This window comes from Rhea pennata, chromosome 2 (assembly GCF_028389875.1).
Source record: "Rhea pennata isolate bPtePen1 chromosome 2, bPtePen1.pri, whole genome shotgun sequence".
Lineage (NCBI taxonomy): Eukaryota > Metazoa > Chordata > Aves > Rheiformes > Rheidae > Rhea > Rhea pennata.
In genome coordinates this window covers 135288694-135310465 of record NC_084664.1, presented here as the reverse complement: position 1 = coordinate 135310465, position 21772 = coordinate 135288694, and the positions used below count along the sequence as shown (strand labels likewise).

General features: G+C 38.1%; 1 protein-coding gene across 1 annotated transcript in view; it reads right to left on the bottom strand.

The window, feature by feature from the left end:
• Nucleotides 1–21772, bottom strand: part of CCDC178 (coiled-coil domain containing 178) — a 221866-nt gene that overhangs the window by 2225 nt on the left and 197869 nt on the right. Inside the window, exon 19 of the mRNA XM_062568544.1 lies at nt 20013–20147. Coding sequence (XP_062424528.1) covers nt 20013–20147 — 135 coding nt within the window. The remainder of the gene's footprint in view (nt 1–20012; nt 20148–21772) is intronic.

The following is a 21772-nucleotide window of genomic DNA, read 5'->3' as shown; positions in this document are numbered from 1 at the left end:
TATTGCCCCTACAATCTAAATAAATAACTATAGCCTTCCCATTTCCTACTGGGGAAGACAGTGATGCAGAAATTTTATTTACTAATTGTTGTTGTTGGTTAGAGGTATGTAGACATCTAAAGGTCAAAAATATTATAATTTCAGCATGCACTCCTATTCTTGAAAGCAGATTACTAAATGAAATTTAGTAAAAATCTCCTGGAAAAATCTGGTCTGGAGTATCAGTAGCTTTTATTTGGGTTGGTTACACTGCCTTTTAGTAACAAAAAGAAGGTAATACAAACATATATCTAAATTTTGCTGAGTGTGACTTTCAATAACGCTTACAACTGCGAAAACGCATCAAATGATAGTTTATTAACCATAGTGACTTGATTTCAAAAGATATTTAATAAAACATTTAAGATTATATTGCATTGTTTTAAAGCAAAATTTTCTGTGCTGGCTCATTGATAAAACGATACTGGTATCAGTATATACCAATATACCTAAGGCCAAGGTTTAGCACGCACTTCGGTTCTCATGCACTAACAGCAGAAAGCTGTGGATGTATTCCTTTCCTCCCAAAATCAAAAAGAGAGTATCTATAGGATATCTCTGACTTCATTTCCATGAATGACTTTAATGGGATTGTGTTCATGTAAATCAAATTATTGAATCAAGCGATAGACATCAATGAGACAGTGATTTAATTCTTAGTATAGTATGAGAAAATGCTTTGTTTTGTTCTAGTTGTAATTTCTTCCTCATGTTTGTGAAACACTGGGTCATGGGAAACTTTCCACTCCCCTTCCTAAAAAGGTTCAGCTTGTTAGGAAGGAAGCTGCATTTTACAGTGCCTATAAAATGTACTAAGTAAATTAAGTTTATAGGACAGTCATATGTTTTATTAGTGTTTCAATGAGATAATTTTCATCCTTTCATTTTAGAAACTCAAAACATATTTATCTTAAATATAAAATGACATAAAATATAGTCACTTATTTTCAATTTGCCCCATTAGTCTGATAGCATCATATGCTAGTAACTCTCAAATCTTTAGAAATAAAGACAAGAATACAAGGCAAATTTAATGCTTGACTCCCACACAGATCTAAATTAGGTGTAACTCTAAAGAAATTAATGGTTTTTAAAAATGGAAAACTATCAAAATCAAGCCCTGAGTTCTTGTTAACCTTTACTGGCTCTTAATTTCTTAGCCGTTCAACCTAACATACTGAAGGAAAAGAAAGGAAGCATAACATGTGGATATGTCTGACAAAGAGTGCAGAATTTTAATAACAGGCGAGTAACTTGAATCTCCTGCTAATGAAATATTTTATAACAATTCTCCTCCCGGAGGCTTATGAAGATTCACTTGCTGGAGGAATGAAAAAAAGACGACAGGAAATGAACTTTGGCCATGTAAGATCCTTCCCTGAAATAACATAACTGTAGGAACTCTAGCTAAAAATCGAAGTAAATGGTAGAGAACTATTTCTTATCAGCAAGCAATGACAAGGGAAACAGTGACTACTGTAACTCCTGCTGAATTTGCAAGGTCAGTTGTTGTGCAACTTTCTTCTACACTGTTTATTTGGCCAAAAAGTACTTGAAGATCAATTCCCCATAAGACTTTTCCACAGATACTTTAGTTTAAAGACATGCAGAATATTACTGTTCTATAAGTATTATAACATGGGTGTATTTTAAATTCTGGAGAATCAGCTTTTCCATAGGTGTGATACATACACAGTTGCAATTTGTATTTTGTACAAATCTGTTCTCTCAGATGGTACATTTTAAAGTTACCTAGAAAAGACTTCATCAAAATAAACAATGTAATCCTCTTTGGGGGGGAAAAAAGGATAGAGGCTGCAAACTGCCCTTGCACACTAAAATGCAAAACGCTTGAAATAAGATATTCTAGTAAATCCTCAAGATAATCAGAAAAATATATAAAAGGACACAGGGCTAATAATGGATTATAAAGGCCATTATCTGGGTTGTCTCCAATGGTGCAAAGTCTAGCTGGAGGCCTGTAGCTAGCGGTGTCCCTCAGGAGTCAATACTGAGTCCAATACTGTTCAACTTATTCATCAGTGACCTGGATGTGGGGACAGAGTGCCTCCCCAGCAAGTTTGCTGATGATACGAAACTAGGAGGAGCACCTGATGGCTGTGCTGCCATTCCAAGAGACCTGGACAGGCTGGAGAGCTGGGCAGAGAGGAACCTCATGGAGTTCAACAGAGGAATAATCCCATGCACCAGTACAGGCTGGGGGCTGACCTGCTGGAAAGTAGCTCTGCAGAGAAGGATCTAAGAGTCCTCGTGGACAACAAGTTGATCATGAGTCAGCAGTGTGCCCTTGTGGCCAAGAAAGCCAATAGTATCCTGGATTGCCCTCGGAATAGCATTGCCAGTAGGTTTAGGGAAGTAATCCTCCTGCTCTACTCAGCCTTAGAGAGGCCACATCTGGAGTACTGTGTCCAGTTCTGAGCTCACCAGTACAAGAGAGATATGGAGCTACTAGATCAAGTCCAGCAAAGGGACAGGAAGATGTTTAAGGGACTGGAGCATCTTTCATATGAGGAAAGGCTGAGAGAGAGCCATACCCTCAGCAAATTTGCTGGTGATATCAAACTGGGAGGAGAGGCTGGGGCACAAGATGGTTGTGCTGTCACTCAGAGGGACCTGGACAAGTTGGAGAGTTGGGCAGAGAGGAACCTCATGGAGTTCAACAGAGGCAAGTGCAGTGCCCTTCACCTGGGGAGGAATAACCCCATGCACCAGTACAGGCTGGAGGCTGATGGATGGATGATGATCTAAGAGTCCTGGTGGACAACAAGTTGATCATGAGCCAGCAGTGTGCCCTTGTGGCCAGGAAGGCCAATAGTATCCTGGATTGCCCTCGGAAGAGCATTGCCAGCAGGTTGAGGGAGGTGATCCTCCCTCTGTACTCAGCCCCGGTGAGGCTGCATCTGGAGTGCTGTGTCCTGTGCTGGGCTCCCCGGTGCAAGAGATACATGGAGCAGTGGGAGTGAGTTCAGTGAAAGGCTGCTAAGATGATTAATGGACTGGAGCATCTCTCATAGGAGGAAAGGCTGAGAGAGCTAGGATTCCTTATCCTGGAGAGGAGAAGGCTGAGGAGGGATCTTATCAATGAGTATAATTAGCTGAAGGGAGGATGTAAAGAGGATTCTCTCTCTAAAGTGGTGCCCAGCAATGGCACGACAGGCAATGGAAACATACTGAAACACAGGAAGTTCCTCTTGAATATGAGGAAAAACTTCTTTACTGTGAGAGTGACAGAGCACTGGAGTAGGATGTCCAGAGAGGTTGTGGAGTCTCCATTCTTGGAGATATTCAAAAGCTGTCTGGAAACAATCCTGGGCAACGCACTTTAGGTGACTCTGCTAAAGCACGGGGGTTGGACTAGATGGTCTCCAGAGGTTCCTTCCAACCTCAACCATTCTGTGATTCTGTGAAATATCCTAACTAGCATTATGAGAGGGATGGGCTTGAAAACTATTCATCTGGAGAATAGATTGAACAGAATTTTTGCCAAAATTCTCCCAGGCTTCAGTAAATTTTTGTTTCAAAAGGTCTTCCTGTAACCTCAGGGCAATGCTTCTGAGATTGCACATTGTAGGGCTTTTCAGCAAAGAGAGAAACTTGAGAAAAGAAAGTTTTGCATTTACCTAGTTAGAGTAGGAAAGAACTACATGTCTATAAACGACTTTACAAGTTTTTTCACAGTCTCTGAGAAGACAGTGCTAAACCTTTTGGTAAAGCTGAGCAATCAGAAAGGCAACTTGTGCTGCTCAAGGCTCGGGAGTATGGCAGGGAGGGGAAAAGTCATGGCTCAGTTTTGTGGTATTTTAAGACAGACACAAATATTTACTTTTTTAAAAAGGATTACAAATCAAATGGTAACCAAAACAGACCACTCTTTTCTTATGTTGATCTTGGTAAAGCAGAAATTATATTGAAGATGCTGAAGTGCATGACTTCTCAACCTGAATGGTTCCTGGGCAGGAGCATATCTGTCAGAGTGACACTAACGTGCCCAGGTTATTACAGACTGAGCTCCTGAAATATATACCCTCTGAGCTACTCTAAGGAAATGAAAAATTTTATGGTTTACATTCAAAAAAAATTCAACTGTTTGATGACCAATAGATGAAAGAAAGCAACTGCCTTTTCATCCTCGAGACACATGGGACTGGGAAAATTAAGGGAGCTGGAGGAAAACTATAAATTAATTCAGAAGACTGCATCATCATATTTTAGATATCTCAAACTCTAATCTGACCTACCTAGTCAAATAATTTCCTTCCTCATCTCCTGTAATATCTTTCCCTTTTAGTCTGTATATGTTAAGAAGAAAGAAGTAGGAATTAAAAAGACTGAGAAGTAAATGGAAAAGAAAGTGAATAATGTTACATCAGCAGTGGTTGGCCTGTATAGGTGAAAGGAAGTAGGACAAAATGTGGAGAATTATTATTACATTGAGTTCAATAAAATATTAAGATCTAAGAAAGATCAGAACATATGTGGAAGTCTTTGCTGTGTAACTATACATATATTTGTTAACCAAGTGATAATTAGATTATGTATCAGGATCTCACTGAAAGTAAGAACACAATAATGCTCAACATCCTCCCAGATATTTATCAAAGATTATAAGTAGTGATGCTAACAAGAAGGGCTTGTGTACTCTAAAGCTTGTCTTTTTTTTTCCAGTTTAATAAGACATACCTTATAAAATTTGCCTTGTTTATATTCTTAGACTATCACGACTGTAACAAAACTATCACCACAGTAAATACTGTTTAAAAATTAAATTTAATTTTAGTCTTCAGAATAGAAGTTTCACTCCAAGGCAACACAGTGAGAGTATGTACATTGACTCTGATTCCTTTACCATAAAAAAATTAATTCTGTAGCCAAGTAAGTCAGTATAAGCTTCATCACCAATTTCAACAGGACTGGATTCAAGTGTCTATTTTATTTTAGTAGACTTTCTAGTCCCTAAAGGTTATTTGTAGTGAAGTATAACATTAAAAATAATACTTTTCCTCACTTGGTATGCTTTTTCTTTCTTTTTCCTTTTCTTTTTTTTTTTTTTTTCAATTGTAATAAAACTAAAACTGATAACTTTGAAAATCTGTGCCAAATGAAAAGAGGGATTTTCTGGAGTTATTATAGGTAATTAAAATCCTACAGTAAAAGTCTCTGGTAGTTGTGACAGCCAGGCATGTCAAAGCAACTCAGTGAAGCTGTTTTGGACCATCTTTGGAGGAGAGTTACATTGAAGAAAGTTGCTCTTTTTCCTGAGTTCTCAGCTCTCAGCTTTTTGCCCCAGTGCTAGCAGGGATGCCAGCAACTGATGCCAAGTCAAGTGATGATACAGATTCCATGTGTTTGTAGCAGTGCTGAATATTACAGGGATAAGAAATATAGGACAAACTATATTAAGAGAACAACTTTATTTCTCATTTTCTTCAAAATTATCCTTGAGTACTGAGTAGTTCCCCAAGACCTTTCCACCCCACTCTCCCACTCCCCAAAAAAAGATGAAAAAGAGAAAAAAATGCTTTTGAATAAAAACTTCCTTGTATAAATCACCTCAGTCTCCAGAATTAGCCAATAGTAGTCAGTCTCTTTTCTTTTTTCAGTCTCAATTACAAACTTTTGCTCTGCTATCATGTACATGCTCAGTTATTGCAGTGCTCTAGCTGAGAGGAAATAGCCCATTCATTTTTGGAAAATACCTTTTAGGAGAATAGCTGCAATAAAAGGCCTAAATTTGATCCCTCACTCCTCAGCCCAGAGTAGCCTCAGTATGTATTTACAACAGCATGTGAGCACAGGCAGTGTTTTGCTATACAGCCTGAGAAATGATTTGCCTGGAACATGGCTTCAAGAAGTGGGTTTCGTCTGAAAAATAAGTTTGTTTTGTCTGAAGATTAAGAATATTGCCAAGGTGAAGTTTAAAAAAAAGTAAGGAAGCAAATACTTTCTACAGGGAAAACATACGGTCTTTTGAGAAGGGTAATGGATGGTAATTTAGTGGCTTCCACCAAACTGGTATCATAAAATCTTTATTCTCTTTCTGCTTATATCCTAAACAGGTTCCTTCTGTAGCACTAGCAGCAGCCCTCAGAGTACACTGTCAACCGGCAGTCATAGTATGTCGGTCCTGCGGCAGGTGTCTGCTGATTTGTCTTCAGGAAGGATTCGGTTTCCTGATCTATCTTCCCAGACAGAGATTGTCAGAAGATATGATGATATGAGAGGTTTAGGGTTTATTCCTAACTTTTTGTCTCCACATGCTTCAGGTAGCTATTTATTTCAAAAAAGAGGTGCTTACATCCAGATTGTCCCTATGCCAGCAAAATAAAAAACTAAAGAAAATGAAAACAGGATTCTAGTAAAAGAGAATAGGTGTCTAGGTAAAAGGCTGGAGAAGCAACAAGCTGAGCCATCACGTCTGAAATCTGTGTGTTTTAAAAGGTTGTGTTTGGAGAAGAAAATGACTGGATTTGAAGATGCTGCTTAGAGTAAAATAATGTAAATTATTTAATACCTCAAATGCAACTTTAGAAGATTATAGTGCTTGTTGCAAGAAGTTTCTTGTAAGGCGTTTTCTGTGGGAAATGCTTGATTGAGTCAATCAAAATACAGGATAACTATTACACATTTCATAATTTTGTACATGACAGTGAGGATTTCATTCTGGTAGGTCATTTGATTCTCTGCAGGTGGCTCTGTTGGTTTCTGGAATAGTATACTGTGAATTACATGTTACAAAAATGAAAGACAGTTATAATTCTGGATAACATTGCATTTGATTCTACAGACATCTTTAGGCCTAATGCAAAGATTCCTTTGAATAATTTATCCAGCTAAGTGTCTGTGGTCCCAAACTCCTAATTTAAAAATGTTGATAAATGAAGTATCTCTTTAGCTAATAAATGAAGTATCTCTTTAGTTATCCTTTGTCAGCAACATTCATTTTAATGGAAAGTGAGTTTACAGGGTTACATGATTGAACTACTGAGCCAAGTCAGTGTTGGCAAATGATGGGCTAAATTATTGATGTTACACACTAATGAATTCTGATGAGAAATAAAATACAGACATTACATTTCAAGTGGTTCATAATTATTTTTGTACTTTAAAAGCAATTTTATTCTTTTTCCAAATCATACTGGTTCTGTAAAACAAAAACATAGTTAGTGATTATAACCAAAACTATTGAATTTGAGGCAAAAATGTTCCTGTAAATTTTCCTATACAAGTATAATGTTACTCACACTAGGATTCTGATTTCTTTATATTCTTCTGGGAAAGGATAATTAAATTAAATGTCTAAATTTTTAAACTGCTGTCTTTAAATAAGATAATCTACTCTGCAACCATGGTTAAGAGTTCAGTAGATGAGTTTATAATCTATGATATATCAGCATGTTTACTAGTAATGTTCCGAACTACCGTAATTAATTCAGGTAACGACAAAAACAGAAGAGCTGCCAAAAAGGAGCTTTCAACATGTAAACAGCTCATCATTAAACCTGTGTTATGATATATGTTTAAAATGAGTAGAAGGAGGTTATTCAACTTTAGATAGCCCAAAGTGATGTTGCAAGGTTGAATCATTAATTCAAAATGTCATTTCTCTGATTCTTTACTCACCGTACTGGATAAAGAAATTTAATTTCCTATTTTTTACTTATGAATCCATAGCTAAGCATTTGCTCACTTGGCAATATTATAACTTCATAAATTCTATTTGTAATCTTGACTTCTAAAAAATGGACTTCCAACTTTTCTTAATTATACATTGAAGGCTTCTGTCAATTGGTGAGAAAGTAAATCTAGAAAGCAACATGTCCTTTTCTTTTTGATGCATGAGAGCTGAAAAACCTCTTTCTTTTTGGTTCACAGCTGCATTTTCTTGTTATTCAAAACTACCATTGGCTTCTCAACTAATAAGTACCTGCAAAATCTTTCTGGTTTTGCTCACAAAATAAATCTTGAGATTCAAATGATCTTTGAGAGGTTTGTCATTTCGGGTTTTTAAAAGGAAAGAATCAGAATCATAGAATCAGGAAGGTTGGAAGGGACCTCTGGAGATCATTTAGTCCAACCTCCCTGCTCAGCAGGGTCACCTAGACCATGTTAGACAGGGTTGCGTCCAGGCGGGCCTTGAAGATCTCCAGAGAAGGAGACTCCACAACCTCTCTGAGCAACCTGCTCCAGTGCTCCGTCACTCTCACAGGGAAGAAATTCCCCCTCACGGTCAGGCAGAACTTCCTGTGGTTCTCTTTGTGCCTGTTGTCTCTTGTCCTGTCACATGGGACAACTGAAAAGAGTTTGTCCCCGTCCCCTTGACATCCTCCCTTCAGGTACTTGTACACATTGATCAGATCCCCCCTCAGTCTTCTCTTCCCCAGGCTGAAGAGGCCCAGCTCTCGCAGCCGGTCCTCATAGGGCAGATGCTCCAGCCCTCTGATCATCTTTGTAGCCCTATGCTGGACTCTCTCCAGTAGCTTCATGTCTCTCTTGTCCTGGGGAGCCCAGAACTGGACGCAGTACTCGAGATGAGGCCTCACCAGGGCTGAGTAGAGACGCTGGATTACCTGCCCCCACCTGCTGACAACACTCTTCCTAACTTGTTGTCCACCAAAACTCCCAGGTCCTTCTCTGCAGAGCTGCTCTCCAGAAGGTCAGCCCCCAGCTGGTACTGGTGCCTAGGGTTATTCTTCCCTAGGTGTGGGACTCAGCACTTGCCCTTGTTGAACCTCAGGAGGTTCCTCTCCATCTAACTCTCCAGCCTGTCCAGGTCTCTCTGAATGGCAGCACAGCCCTCAGGTGTGTCAGCCACTCCTCCCAGCTTGGTATCATCAGCAAACTTGGTGAGGAGGCACTCTGTCCCCTCATCCAGGTCATTGAGGAAGGAGTTGAACAGGATGGGACACAGTAGTGAGCCCTCGGAAATGCCACTAGCCACAGGCCTTCAACTAGACTCCACGCCACTAATGATGACCCTCTGAGCTCTGCCTTTCAGCCAGTTCTCAATCCACCTCACTGTCCATTCGTCTAACCCACGCTTCCTGAGCTTATCCAGGAGGATATTATGGGAGACAGTGTCAAAGGCCTTGCTCAAGTCAAGGTACACAACATCCACTGCTCTCCCCTCATCTACCCAGCCAGTCATTCCACCATAGAAGGCTATCAGGTTGGTTAAGCAGGATTTCCCCTTGGTGAATCCATGCTGGCTACTCCTGATCACCTTCTTGTCCTCCATATGTGTGGAGATGACATCCAGAATGAGCTGTTCCATCACCTTTCCAGGGATGGAGATGAGGCTTACTGGTTTATAGTTGCCTGTGTCCTCCTTCTTGCCCTTCTTGAAGACTGGAGTGACACTGGCTTTTCTTCCAGTCCTCAGGCACCTCTCCAGTTCTCCATGACCTTTCAAAGATGATGGAGAGCGGCCTAACAACAACATCCACCAGCTCCCTCAGTATGTGAGGGATGAAACGATGATAAAATTATTAAGATTACAAAAAATACTCAAAAATCAGAAATATTAAATTAGTTATTTGTGTAATCTTAATTTGACTTTTTTGTGTAAACATTGACTTTATTTATTTAGTTAAAACAGAAAATTTTTTCCTATTTGAAAAAAGAAATCTAGAAGTCTTCAGATTCTGGAAAGGATGTCAAACACGACAGCCTTGACAGCCTTAATATGATTTGAAAAAACTACAGTTCATGATCTTGTGTTTTAGCAAATTTTTCTTCTGACATTTTTATAAACTAAACCACCAAATCACTCTGTCAGCATGTAAAGAGCACATCTCAGATGTAAAGACTGCTGTAACAGTGATATGGCTCAGTGGATGAATTTTTAAAAAGTTGGAGGGTAACACAGTTTTTCTCCTGTTATCTGTCTGACCTACTGGTTTGAGTACCCATGCCAATATTAAAAGCAGCAAAGCTATTTAGATTTGCCAGTTCCTCAGATCTGACTGGAGTTTTGTATTTGGCCTGTAAATGTAAGTTATCAGATACATTCTAAGAGAGTTTCAGGTGGAATGAAAAGTGAATTCACAGACTGGGTTTCTGGATTCTAACTTACTTTGATGGGAGAACAGTTTTTCCTCAATGATAAATGAAGATTGCTTAGTTATCACATTAACAGTCAGATATCATGTTACCTTGAAGGAAACTTCTAAATCTGTAATCTTGTGTTTTGTTATTAGAAAATTGTTATCTATATATTCCTGTTAGTCAGCATATTTCAAAATACTAAGGCATTTACGTGTGTGGATGCTAGGAAGTGTAAGAAAATGGATAATTCGTCCATTCTGGTAATAACATTAAAATGATGATGAATACCAGTTCAAGTGGTGGTGAATACTGAGGAAATGTAATTCGTGGGGATTCTGCTTGTAAAATAGAATTAAAAATAAATCTGCTAGATTAGATGCTGCCCTTCCTTCTTCTGTTAGATCATAATTTTATTACTCAAAATATTGATAAATATTTCTGCATAAAAATTATATATTGAAAATATATATCTGCAAACAAAACAAATAATTTATTACCACAATGATCCTGCTCAAGTTAATCTTAAAAACATGAGAATAATTTGATGGTTTGCTGAAAATACCTTCTAACCTCCATCCTTACAGGCAACTAGCAGGAATGTCCAGGTAATGATTCTGATTCAATAAACACAAATGCTTCTCCTGTTCTTTTTTATCATCATAATATACACTAGAGGCTGCCACTTTTAGGTGGTAGCCACAGTTCTAAGTGATTTGACTCATATCACTTTTACTTCATTTACTGAAATTTTCAAGTGAAGTCATAGATGCTGTTGCCAGTTAGGACAACTATAAGCATTCCTATGCACGTCAGGAAATGTTAATGTTACATCAGTGCTTTAGAAAATGTGATGCTTTGAATAATAAAATATTTATGCAGAGCACAAAAAGCATGGTGCACGGAGGCATAAGTGGCATAAAAAACTAAATGCAACTGAGTTGTACAGAATTATATGTGCATTTCACTTCAGAAATTTTAATGGACGTGATAGTAGAACAGACATCAAAATTTTGCCATATAATAACAGAAATTTCAGACCAAGAAAATGAGGCAAAGGAAGCACGCAGAGTCTAAGTCCTTTCCTGAGGAAATCTTTTGAATTTTGAATTGTGCTTTTTTTTTTGAAATTACTTTCCAGCCTCTCATTGGAAGGATCCCTGTCATCATGCAATAGCAAAATAAATGGGCATGAACATTTTGCATGTCTGGCATGGCCAGTTGCATTTGCCACTTAAATCACCTAGATGAGAGGTAAATTCAAAGATGCAGGTGAAAGCTTGTCAGGGTCATCAGCTGAATCTACAAAAAGTCAACAAAAATAATCTGTTGATTGATTTTAAGATTTCAATAAAGAAGATCATGTTTTGAAGAATTCCAGGTATTACGCTCCACAATTCATAAACACTGGAGAGGAAATTCATAGATTTTAAAAAAAATACATTATTTGTTGATTTCTATGTTTATTTAGAACCCTATTAACTAAGTAAGAAACTCTTCAACTCAGAAATATCACTGCCATGAACAGAAGAAAAACATCTATTTTGTTAGTCTCAATTCTCCTTTAACTGTGCAACAGAAATTTTTTACAATTAAATAATAAAAACATTGGCATGCAATGTTTTAAATGTTTAGTATGAATAAATGTGAGGAAATAAAAAAAAAAGTTTTGAACTAATTAAAAGGTGTGTAGCTATGTCCCCTTAAGAAAAGTTATCTGTCATCCAGTCCCATATGTCTCCAAGACAAGGCAGAAGCAGCAAGACTGCTAAAGTGAAATCGGCAGGCAAAAAAGATACAGCTGAGTGTAATCAACATAAATGGTGATAACTCAACCCATAACAGAGAAAAATAAAAGATATGGCATACAGATTTTGAAGAGCATCAACCCTGAGGGACACCATAACACACCTGTGTTAATAAGTTAGAGAACAAAAGATGTACTTGAATTAACTATGATCTGACAGAGGAGAAGCAAATCAAGAATGACTGGTTTCCAGAAAGCAAAGGGACAAACTCTGCTTGTAATAGCCATGACTGAGTCGGCCCTGGCCTTAGTGGAACTGTGCCAGCTCTTTAGGCTGCCATGAAAACCAAAAGGTTTTTGCATATTTGGTGAAACATTTCCTTAAAGCCAGATGTAGGAGCCACAGAGACTCTCTCAATAGAAAAGAATATTCCTTTCTTTGGCGACCTCTGCAAAAGTGTCCAAATAAAAACTATCCAAAATGTTTCAAACTCTCTTCTAGTGTAAACTGCCATCACTCAGTTCAGTGCAGCTATCCTGAGCTACAACAGCTTATAGCTTAGCTCAGAAGTTTTTAAAGATTTCAGGATAATCAAACAAGATGAGTAAAACCGTGAAAAACATATAAATAATTAAAGTGTTCTGAAGTCAAAGGCACAGAGTTTTTAGGTTGATTCATCTTTCCCTAGTGTCTTATGTAGCCATTTCCACCTATGGAAAATGGATAAAGCTATCACCAACCAGAAAGTTTCCAAACTCTGAACCCTGATATTTAATTTAATCACTTTGCCTGACATGAATGGCTACTGAAGATGCAAATCTATTAAAAATCGGATCAATAACTTTTTATTTTTTAAAAAGGGTAGCTTTGTGGTGCCACCATCAGAAAACATTTGTTAAATTGCTTAAAGTTACAAAGAGGATAGAAATGATACTACCCTTTTGTAAGCACGTTGGTCCCAAAAATAATTTTTGCAGAGCAAGTCAAGATAAATCATTTAAAAGGATGGACAAAATTGAAGACTAGGTCTGAACTACAGTCGCAGTTCCAAACAGGGCTGTAAGTGCCATTGTACAGCATTTTTGCAGTTAGATAGCAAAGTGAACTTACTCAAAAGCCAAGTTATTGAAATTCCAAAATATTGGGAAGACAAAAGTAATTGACATAACAAATACCTTATTTGTACAATTTGGAGAAAATATTTTTTTTCTCAATTTTTTCAATTAAAGGGATTATTTTTATTATTTTCTACTGGATTAAGTTTTTTTTAGTAATTGTAGGATTTTTGAAGACCAAAATTCTTCAGCAAATTACAGAACATGGATAGCACAGGCTTATGGTGAAATTTTCCCCACATTGCTCTGTCACAGGTCTTTAGACTCTAACCAGAAGAAATCTCCATGCAGCTTCTATTTGAAGAGAAGCTGTCATTGCCTTCATCTGTAGTCTTTGCTTCTCTCCTATCACATAGGATGTCCTTCAACTATTAAGATAATTAAGTAACTCTGCATGAAGAGTCAGAATAATCTATGACAGAGAACACAGAGCTTTCTTTGACTACAAAATCTCCTTTCAACGCCATTAAGCATGCATGTAAACTTCCCAGAATGAAAGAAAAATAGTGTGTATGTTCCATGGCAAATCTCATCTGTCAAATTATGCTACTGGTTGCACTCCTACAGTAGATAATGAATTTTTAGAACTTAAAACAGGTTGGGGGAAAAAATGGAGCACAAGAAGATTGCTCAGTAAGTAGTTACTGCACTCTGTTCCACAAAAAATAAAATAAACAAAGAGCCAAAATTGAAAGTGTAGGTCACTTCAGCCATTGATCTCTGCTTTATCACTGGATTTGACGGCAAATGTGCACCCAAATATTTATTCTGTTACTACTTTTGAATATTTTTTACTCTTTTTAAAATATCATGCTCATTTTTAAAATTGTCTTTCCCACAAAGTGTATTCATTAAGTATATTACCACTGTCTAATCAGATGATCATTCCTACTTCCAGGGAAAATATTAAATGTTGAAAAAAACAAAATGGCTAAAAGAGTCATTTAAAAATTAGGGACTATATATTTAAATGTTTGGATGATTGAAATGAAAGGAACTAAATATTTGTTTTAAAATGTACCTATAAATGCTACCAAGAACCAAATAAACTAATAACCCTTAGGGAAAAAAAAAAAAAAAAAAAAAAAAAAAAAAAAAAGGAGAAGCTAGTATTTGTACTTGACCTAAAGACTGACTCCCATAATTCTGCCCTCTTTGTTTCCTTGCTGATGCTTTGGATATTGTTAATATGTATTCTTCTCTATTCAATCACATGATCATTGGTAAGAGCTCAGTAAGCCTATAGTCACCTTTATCATCTTCTGCATCACTCCGAAGAGTACTAGTTGTTTTTAGTTCTCAGAATACAAAGCAAAATGGAGGTGCATCCAGAAGACTTTGTGTTCTAGTTACTATCAGTTGGTAACTGTACCGTGAGAGTGCAGCTAGTTAGGCTGAATTGGACCAGAAACTTGTACAGCCAGTGCTAAAGCTGGACAGAGAACCAAGGAGGCAAAGAAGTGACTCCTTACCTTTGCTACGCTAAGCATAATCAAGGCAAAGCAGAAAATCTAGTCCTAAGTCATTTAACATAGTGATAGCATGCAGCGTCTGGAAAGACAGAACGCTTATGGCCTGGATGCCGATTCCAGGAGGCAGCAACATCCCAGAGGGGGTGTGGAGGCAAGCTGCAGGGAGGTGCTCCAGGGGATAGGCTGCCTGTGTTTCACTAGGCCTAAGCATTTCTGTTCATTTGAGCACAATTACTAAAGCAAGATTTACTAAGTAAACCTCCATGGTTGAAAGTGTCCGCAGGATGTATAAGTGCTTGTTCTCATCCTTCTTACCTCTGGGCACAGTGAAGTTAAGTGACTAAGAGAAGGCTTGGGAGAGGTAAGAAACATGCCTACCTAAATGACTCCTTCATTCTCCATCCACTTGCCACCTCTTTTTCTAGCTGTTAGCTTTGCGACAGTCAAGTTCAAAGTAGCCATCATGTTTTGGATTGAAACATATTTAGTGTTCCCAATTCCTCTAGATTGCATGTGCTCAGACTCTCGTCAATTTAGCCTAAGCACATGCTTTAGTAATGTTACTTGAAGGTAAGCCAGGAATTATGGGAAGCTCAGATCCCTGCTTGAATGGAAGGATAGATGACCAATGGCACTGCTGCCAAGTTCGGCACTGATAGAAATTTGTGCTGATACCACATAAAATTCTTTCTATAATAAATTTGAGACCAAACACCAAACCAAAAAAGTTTGCTGTCTTTGTAAAGACCTACTCTTCTTTTGGAAACCCCAGACACATTTAACTGTAAGCATTTTTTTTCCAACTTACCATTAACTAAAGCATTTTCTATAAAGTGGGATCCCTTCTAAAGTCTTGCTTCTTTTTTTCTGGTTTGTTAAATTTGATTATTAAAAGGTAATTCCTCCAATATGTGTTATTGCAAGCATCCTTTTTACATCTTCCTTTGGTTACTGTCACCTTCTCTTTATATGCCACAGTTCTTCCTTCTCTCTGAATAGGTTGAGCATAAACTCTTACAAGCACTATGGCCTATCTGCACCATACTTCCGTGCCATTGGAAGGCAAATCTAGACCTCTAAAATAGGCTTAGACTCATGCTTAATAAACAGTGTAGGCTAGTAATGATGAACCACTGGTCAAAATCTGTTCTCCAGTCTGAGGTAGCTCTTGATTTTCATGTCATTATTTACCAAAAACTCTGCTGCTATGTATAACTGGAAAGTGTTCCTAGTTAAAATGCACCTTATAAAAAGGTTAAAAAAAAACCCTTCTACATTAGCTACTTTTAAATCTCTCTTTGGATCTCATTCAGGTCATGGCTTCTATAAAATATTAGAAAACAGTTAGGCAGCCAATGTACTGTATCTACTGCTTCTCTTAATTCACTCTTCCTTTGTGATTCACCTTCTCTTGTTTGCTGTAGTCAATGAAGTTGCTGGAATGCAAGTTCTTATGAGCAGAAATCACATTTTTGCTGAATGCTCACACATGCTCAATGCAACAGGCTCTCATTCTCAAAAAATTTAGTGCCATACTGGCATTAGTAACAACAGCAAACTAAGCATATTTCATGCTGAGAGAAAAAGAAAGAGAAAGCTTATCGCTGTCGGGAGAAGTGCCTGATGACTGGAAGAAAGAAAATCTTACTCTAATCTTCAAAAAGGGCAAGAAGGAGGATCCACAGAACTATAGGCAGGTCAACCTCAATTCCATTGCTGGGAAAATGATGGGGCAACTATTCCTGGATACCATTTCCAGGCACATGTAAGAAAAGAAAGTGATTAGGAGTAGTCAGCATGGATTCACAAAGGAGAAATGCTTAAACAACCCAACAGCCTTCTACAATGGAACGATTGGCTGGTGAGATGACGGGGAACTAGTGGATGTTGTATATCACAGAATCACTGAACAGCTGAGGTCAGAAGAGACCTCTGAAGATAACCTAGTCCAACCTCCCTGCTCAGGCAGGGTCACCTAGAGCAGGTTGTCCAATCAGCTTTTGAATATCTCCAAGGATAGAGACTTCACAACCTCCTTGGGCAACCTGTTCCAGTGCTCTGCTACCCCCACATTAACAGATGTTCAGATGGAACCTATGTTTCAGTTTGTGCCTGTTGCCTCTCATCTTGCCATTGAACATCACTGAAGTCTTGACTATCCTTGACTTCAGAAAAGGCTTTTGACAATGTCTCCCATAACATCCTCATAGGCAAACTGATGAAGTATGAACTAGATGAACTGACAGTAATGTGGATTGAAAACTAGCAAAATGTTCAAGCTCAGAGAGTTGTTATCAATGGCATCTAGTGGATGGCAGTTGTTATCAGTGAAATCTAGTTGGATACCAGTAACTAGGGGTGTTCCCCAGTGGTCAATACTGGGTCCAGAATTGTTCAACATCTTCATTAATTACCTGGTGATGGGACAGACAATACCCTCAGCAAATTTGCTGGTGATATCAAACTGGGAGGAGAGGCTGGGGCACAAGATGGTTGTGCTGTCATTCAGAGGGACCTGGCCAAGCTGGAGAACTGGGCAGAGAGGAACCTCATGGAGTTCAACAGAGGCAAGTGCAGTGCCCTTCACCTGGGGAGGAATAACCCCATGCACCAGTACAGGCTGGGGGCTGACCTGCTGGAAAGCAGCTCTGCAGAGAAGGATCTAAGAGTCCTGGTGGACAACAAGTTGACCATGAGCCAGCAATGTGCCCTTGTGGCCAAGAAAGCCAATAGTATCCTGGATTGCCCTCGGAAAAGCATTGCCAGCAGGTTTAGGGAAGTAATCCTCCTGCTCTGCTCAGCCTTAGAGAGGCCACATCTGGAGTACTGTGTCCAGTTCTGAGCTCACCAGTACAAGAGAGACATAGAGCTACTAGATCAAGTCCAGCAAAGGGACAGGAAGATGTTTAAGGGACTGGAGCATCTCTCATATGAGGAAAGGCTGAGAGAGCTAGGACTCTTCAGTTTGGAGAAGAGAAGGCTGAGGGGGGATATTATCAATGTGTATAAGTATCGTAAGGGAGGATGTAAAGAAGACGGAGCCAGACTGTTCTCGGTGGTGCCCAGCGATAGAACAAGAGGCAGTGGGCACAAACTGAACCACAGAAAGTCCCATAACATAAGGACATAAGGAAAAACCTCTTCACTTTGAGGGTAGTTGAACACTGGAACAGGCTGCTCAGATAGGCTGTGGAGTCTCCATCCATGGACATTTGAAAGCCTTCTGGATAGCACCCTGGGCAACATGCTCTAGGTGACCCTGCTTGAGCAGAGGTATTTGATTAGATGATCTCCAGAGGTCACTTCCAACTCGAACCATTCTGTGATTCAGTGAAATAGCTGTCATATTTTATTTTGGAGGTGCTTACCAGTATGCTGAATGTCATCAGTATAAGAACTGACAGAAAGGTAGATTGATCTAACAATCACAGAGACAAAATGAAAACACTTGTCTATATAGAAATAAACAATTGCTAAGATCTCTACAACATAAAAATATCACCTTGTTAAAAGGAAATACGTTCTTATATGCCTCTGTAATTCCTCTTAGCTGAAATAGATTCCATTTTACATTTTCCTTGCTTACTATTTGAATAGTAAGCAATTTTCACTCAAACTTCACAAAAACATAGCAAGAATGTTAGAGTAACAGAATTCTTCTCAGAAAAGTATAACATGGAAAATGAAAGCATGGATTAAGAGTGTTTTCCAGACTTTGAGTAAAATGTTGTCTCAAGAAAGTCTGAGCTGTTCAGATCTGCACACCCTCAGATGTTCCAGGGCCTTATACCTCAAAGCTTGACTCATGTCCATGTCTAGTTACTCCAATTATTCAGGATGACAAGACTTACTGATACAGTTTATTCTCAGTTAATAATATTCTGTGAGATGAGAACAAGAATAAGAATGTTCTCTTTCATAAGAATATTCTGTAAAAATAAGACTATTCTGTGAATAATATAATGGAATTTTTTGTGAAGATGAAGGATTTCCAAAAAGCTCATTCATTACAATATGGACTACTTACTGAAATAAGAGTACTGTCCTAGGTTAGGTTCATTGTACGGCCATTAAAATGTAAGTAACACTAGACTAACTTAAAGATTCATGTGTGAGGAAACCAACAGCCACCTGTGGCTTCTAGGTCACTGTTATTATTATTCATGAGATCTAGGCTGCATATCGATCGATTCTTTTCTTCACTTACTGTTAGAGAAGTTGAACAAAGAAGAGAGCAGAATTCATCGCAGCTGTCCCATTGTAAAAATCTAAAAGGAGCTTTTCCAGTTTTTCAAATTCTGAATGTGAAATTTAAATGAAAAAAATGTATTTCTCTGTTTACCTGTCCTCATTAGCATACAGCTTAGCCTAATATTTAACAAATATAACACTGAAAAAGATTCCATAAAATTAAGTAGTTCAAATTATTAATAGAGGGTAAAATCTGACTATATTTTTTATTTTGATTTTTTTTGATTTTTTTGATTTTATTATGATTTTGCTGGGATTTTCTAAATCTTTGCTAGTGGTAGAACATATGTGGAAAGCTGGAGCAAATCCTTTCTCTTAATGAGATTCTGAAAACAGAGCATCATGCTGATGCAGTTTAATGGAAAAGTTATATTCAAGTTAGTTTGTACTTTTATGCATCAGGTATTAACTGTAAATTATCCATTATTAAAATTTACTAAAATTGTCTCCACTATTATATTACGAGGCCTGACTGTTAAAAATTACAGATCAACGTGTGCGTGAATGTGCTGCACTAAAGCTGGACTAGCTACATAACTTTTTTTGCAAGGAATAAGTCTGAAGAAATTTTTCACTTAAGTTTTTTAAAAACCCTTCACAAATGCCATCTGGTTATGGCCATTAACTATGGGAAGGAATTGAAAGGAGTGGCTCTACAGAAATATTAATAACATGCCATTACGCAAGACAAAAAGAACAAGAACATTCAAACAGTATTATGCAGCAGTTATTTTCCCCCGCAAATATAAACACTTACCTACAGAACATCTCATAAAATGTAATACAATACACCACTGGAAACCATTGCTAAATCTCATAACCCCCCAGTGTTGGGGTTTTTTTTTTTTACAAATAAGGGAAAGTTAGCATATAGCTGAGTTATGAAGGTACAACCCTTCTAAACAATAGTCTCATGCTAAAGAAATTAAATACGAACCCAGTGAAAATGACAATATTGTTTACCATGGAAGTAATATTTGCACAAAACAGGACACAGTAACATTTTCTGAAACAACTGAACAGCAATAGTAATGCCTCTTTATGTCTCAAATGCTTATATCCAATGTATTTGTAATAATCTTTTCTAAGGTTTGTGAGAAATAAATCTAATCTTCCTCCCCCTCCTTTTTTTTTTTTTTTTAAACTATGCGTGGTATATGTGCTAACTTACTGAATTCATCCTTCATGCAATTCCAGTTTATTAAAGAGGTTAAAAATTTATAAAACTCTGATGGGATATGGTTTTAATGCTTCATCACACTACCCATCATTTGCTTTTCAATCTAGATCAGAATGATCTTTCCCACTTCCCGGCAATCACCTACCTGCACAGCTAATATTTTGTGAGCGTTCTCCTGAGAGGCTGCCTGGACGCCGGCCAGCGCGGCGCGGCCGCGGAGGCCCCGCTGCCGCCAGCGCTCCGCCAGCGCCCCGCGCGTCCTGCTCCGCAGCACCCGCAGCTGCGGGCAGCCGGGCACACGAACGGGGCGGGGGGAAGGGGGGGAGAAAGAGAGAAAGAAAGAAAGAAAAAAAAAAAAAAAAAGAAGTCAGAGCAGCCGCGGAAATTAATGGCAGCGTTCAAGAAGAATGATGGAGGGAAATGCAGAAAGCAGTCAATAGCCCATTCTGCGCTGTGCGGACCTGACAGGAATTTCACAGTCTCTTGATTTTTCAGCCCACTCATGTGCATTCGTCAGAAACCAGTCACATCTGGCTGCCAGGATGGGGGGTTAATTTTCTCTAAATGCCTCAGCAGTTTTGTTCTAGCTGAGGCAAACTCTGTGACTGCAAAGCTGATGAGTAAAATATTTCTACTTCACCCAGTTTAACTCAAAACCGATAGCCTCGGGACATATTGAACCTTTCTTAAAAAAATAATCTGCGGAAGCTTTTTGAATGGCACATCAGGTCAGGCCAAAGTTTAAAATGCAAGTTTAAGACTTTGATGGACACGAGGGCTTTTTTTTTCCTCTGTAAGGCTTATCATAGCTTGGCAACGTGTGCTTTAGAGCATGACAAAACTAAAGAGAATTAACTTAGCCATCAACTGCTCAGGGAGAACAATAACAGGAAAGAAATTTCCAGATAGAATTTCCTATTAATCTACCTAGCTGTAACCATGTGGCACAAAAGCATCTGAGAGCACTAAATTACACCAAATGCAGCAGTTGCGAGTAACACTGCTTAAAAAAAAAGGGATTTTATACACATGTATATAAACGTTAACACTTATCATAGGAACTGTATTCATTACAAAGAATTCTAATTGAAATTACGCCAGCAAGAAACACTACTGACGTGATAAGGTTTTATTTTTTAGCAGCACAGAATTACTGTTACAGTCTACAGTTAAGACTTGTATCAGTTTTTGGTTAATCCACAAGCATTTACAACTCATAAACATGGTGCGGCAGGTCTCAGGCTAGAAGAAGAAGAATGTTTCAATAAGATCTGAAAAACCACCAGCATGAGATGCTGAAAATGACTGCGTGTTTTGGTAAATTCTGCAAACGCTGTTTCCTACTCTAGACCAGCTGTAATTTACAAAATGGACATTGAAACTACCTAAATGATTGCTTAGTGAAAATACATGGGTTTGTGTTTCAGCAAGTTAATTATTTCAATAAATTTCACACTTATTGTTAGCATGAGGCCTTCAAGAGTCTGCCTGTCAACCAGATTAACGCAATAGATGATTGTACCATTCCTTTGGAAATATTACACTTCATTGAGGTCAATGCCACAGGTCAATAATTGGATCAGTTATAAGGGAGCTTTTATATGATAAGATATGATTGCTCTTTAGGAGCAAGCGCAGTGTAGCAGGTGAAAAATACACTTTTTCAAAAGAATGTAGATTATAGCAATATCAAGTGAGCTATTACAGCCTAGAGAGTAATTAATGCATATTTTCAAAATTAATGGCTTGATTTTCAGAGACACTGAGTTTTCCTAAATCCCATTAGATTCTATGGAAGCTGTGAGTACTCTGCATCTTTGTAAATGAGGCTGTAAAATATTAAAGCTGATCTTTGTACATAATTTTGAGTCATGTCCATGCATATTAAAAATAACATGGGGGAAG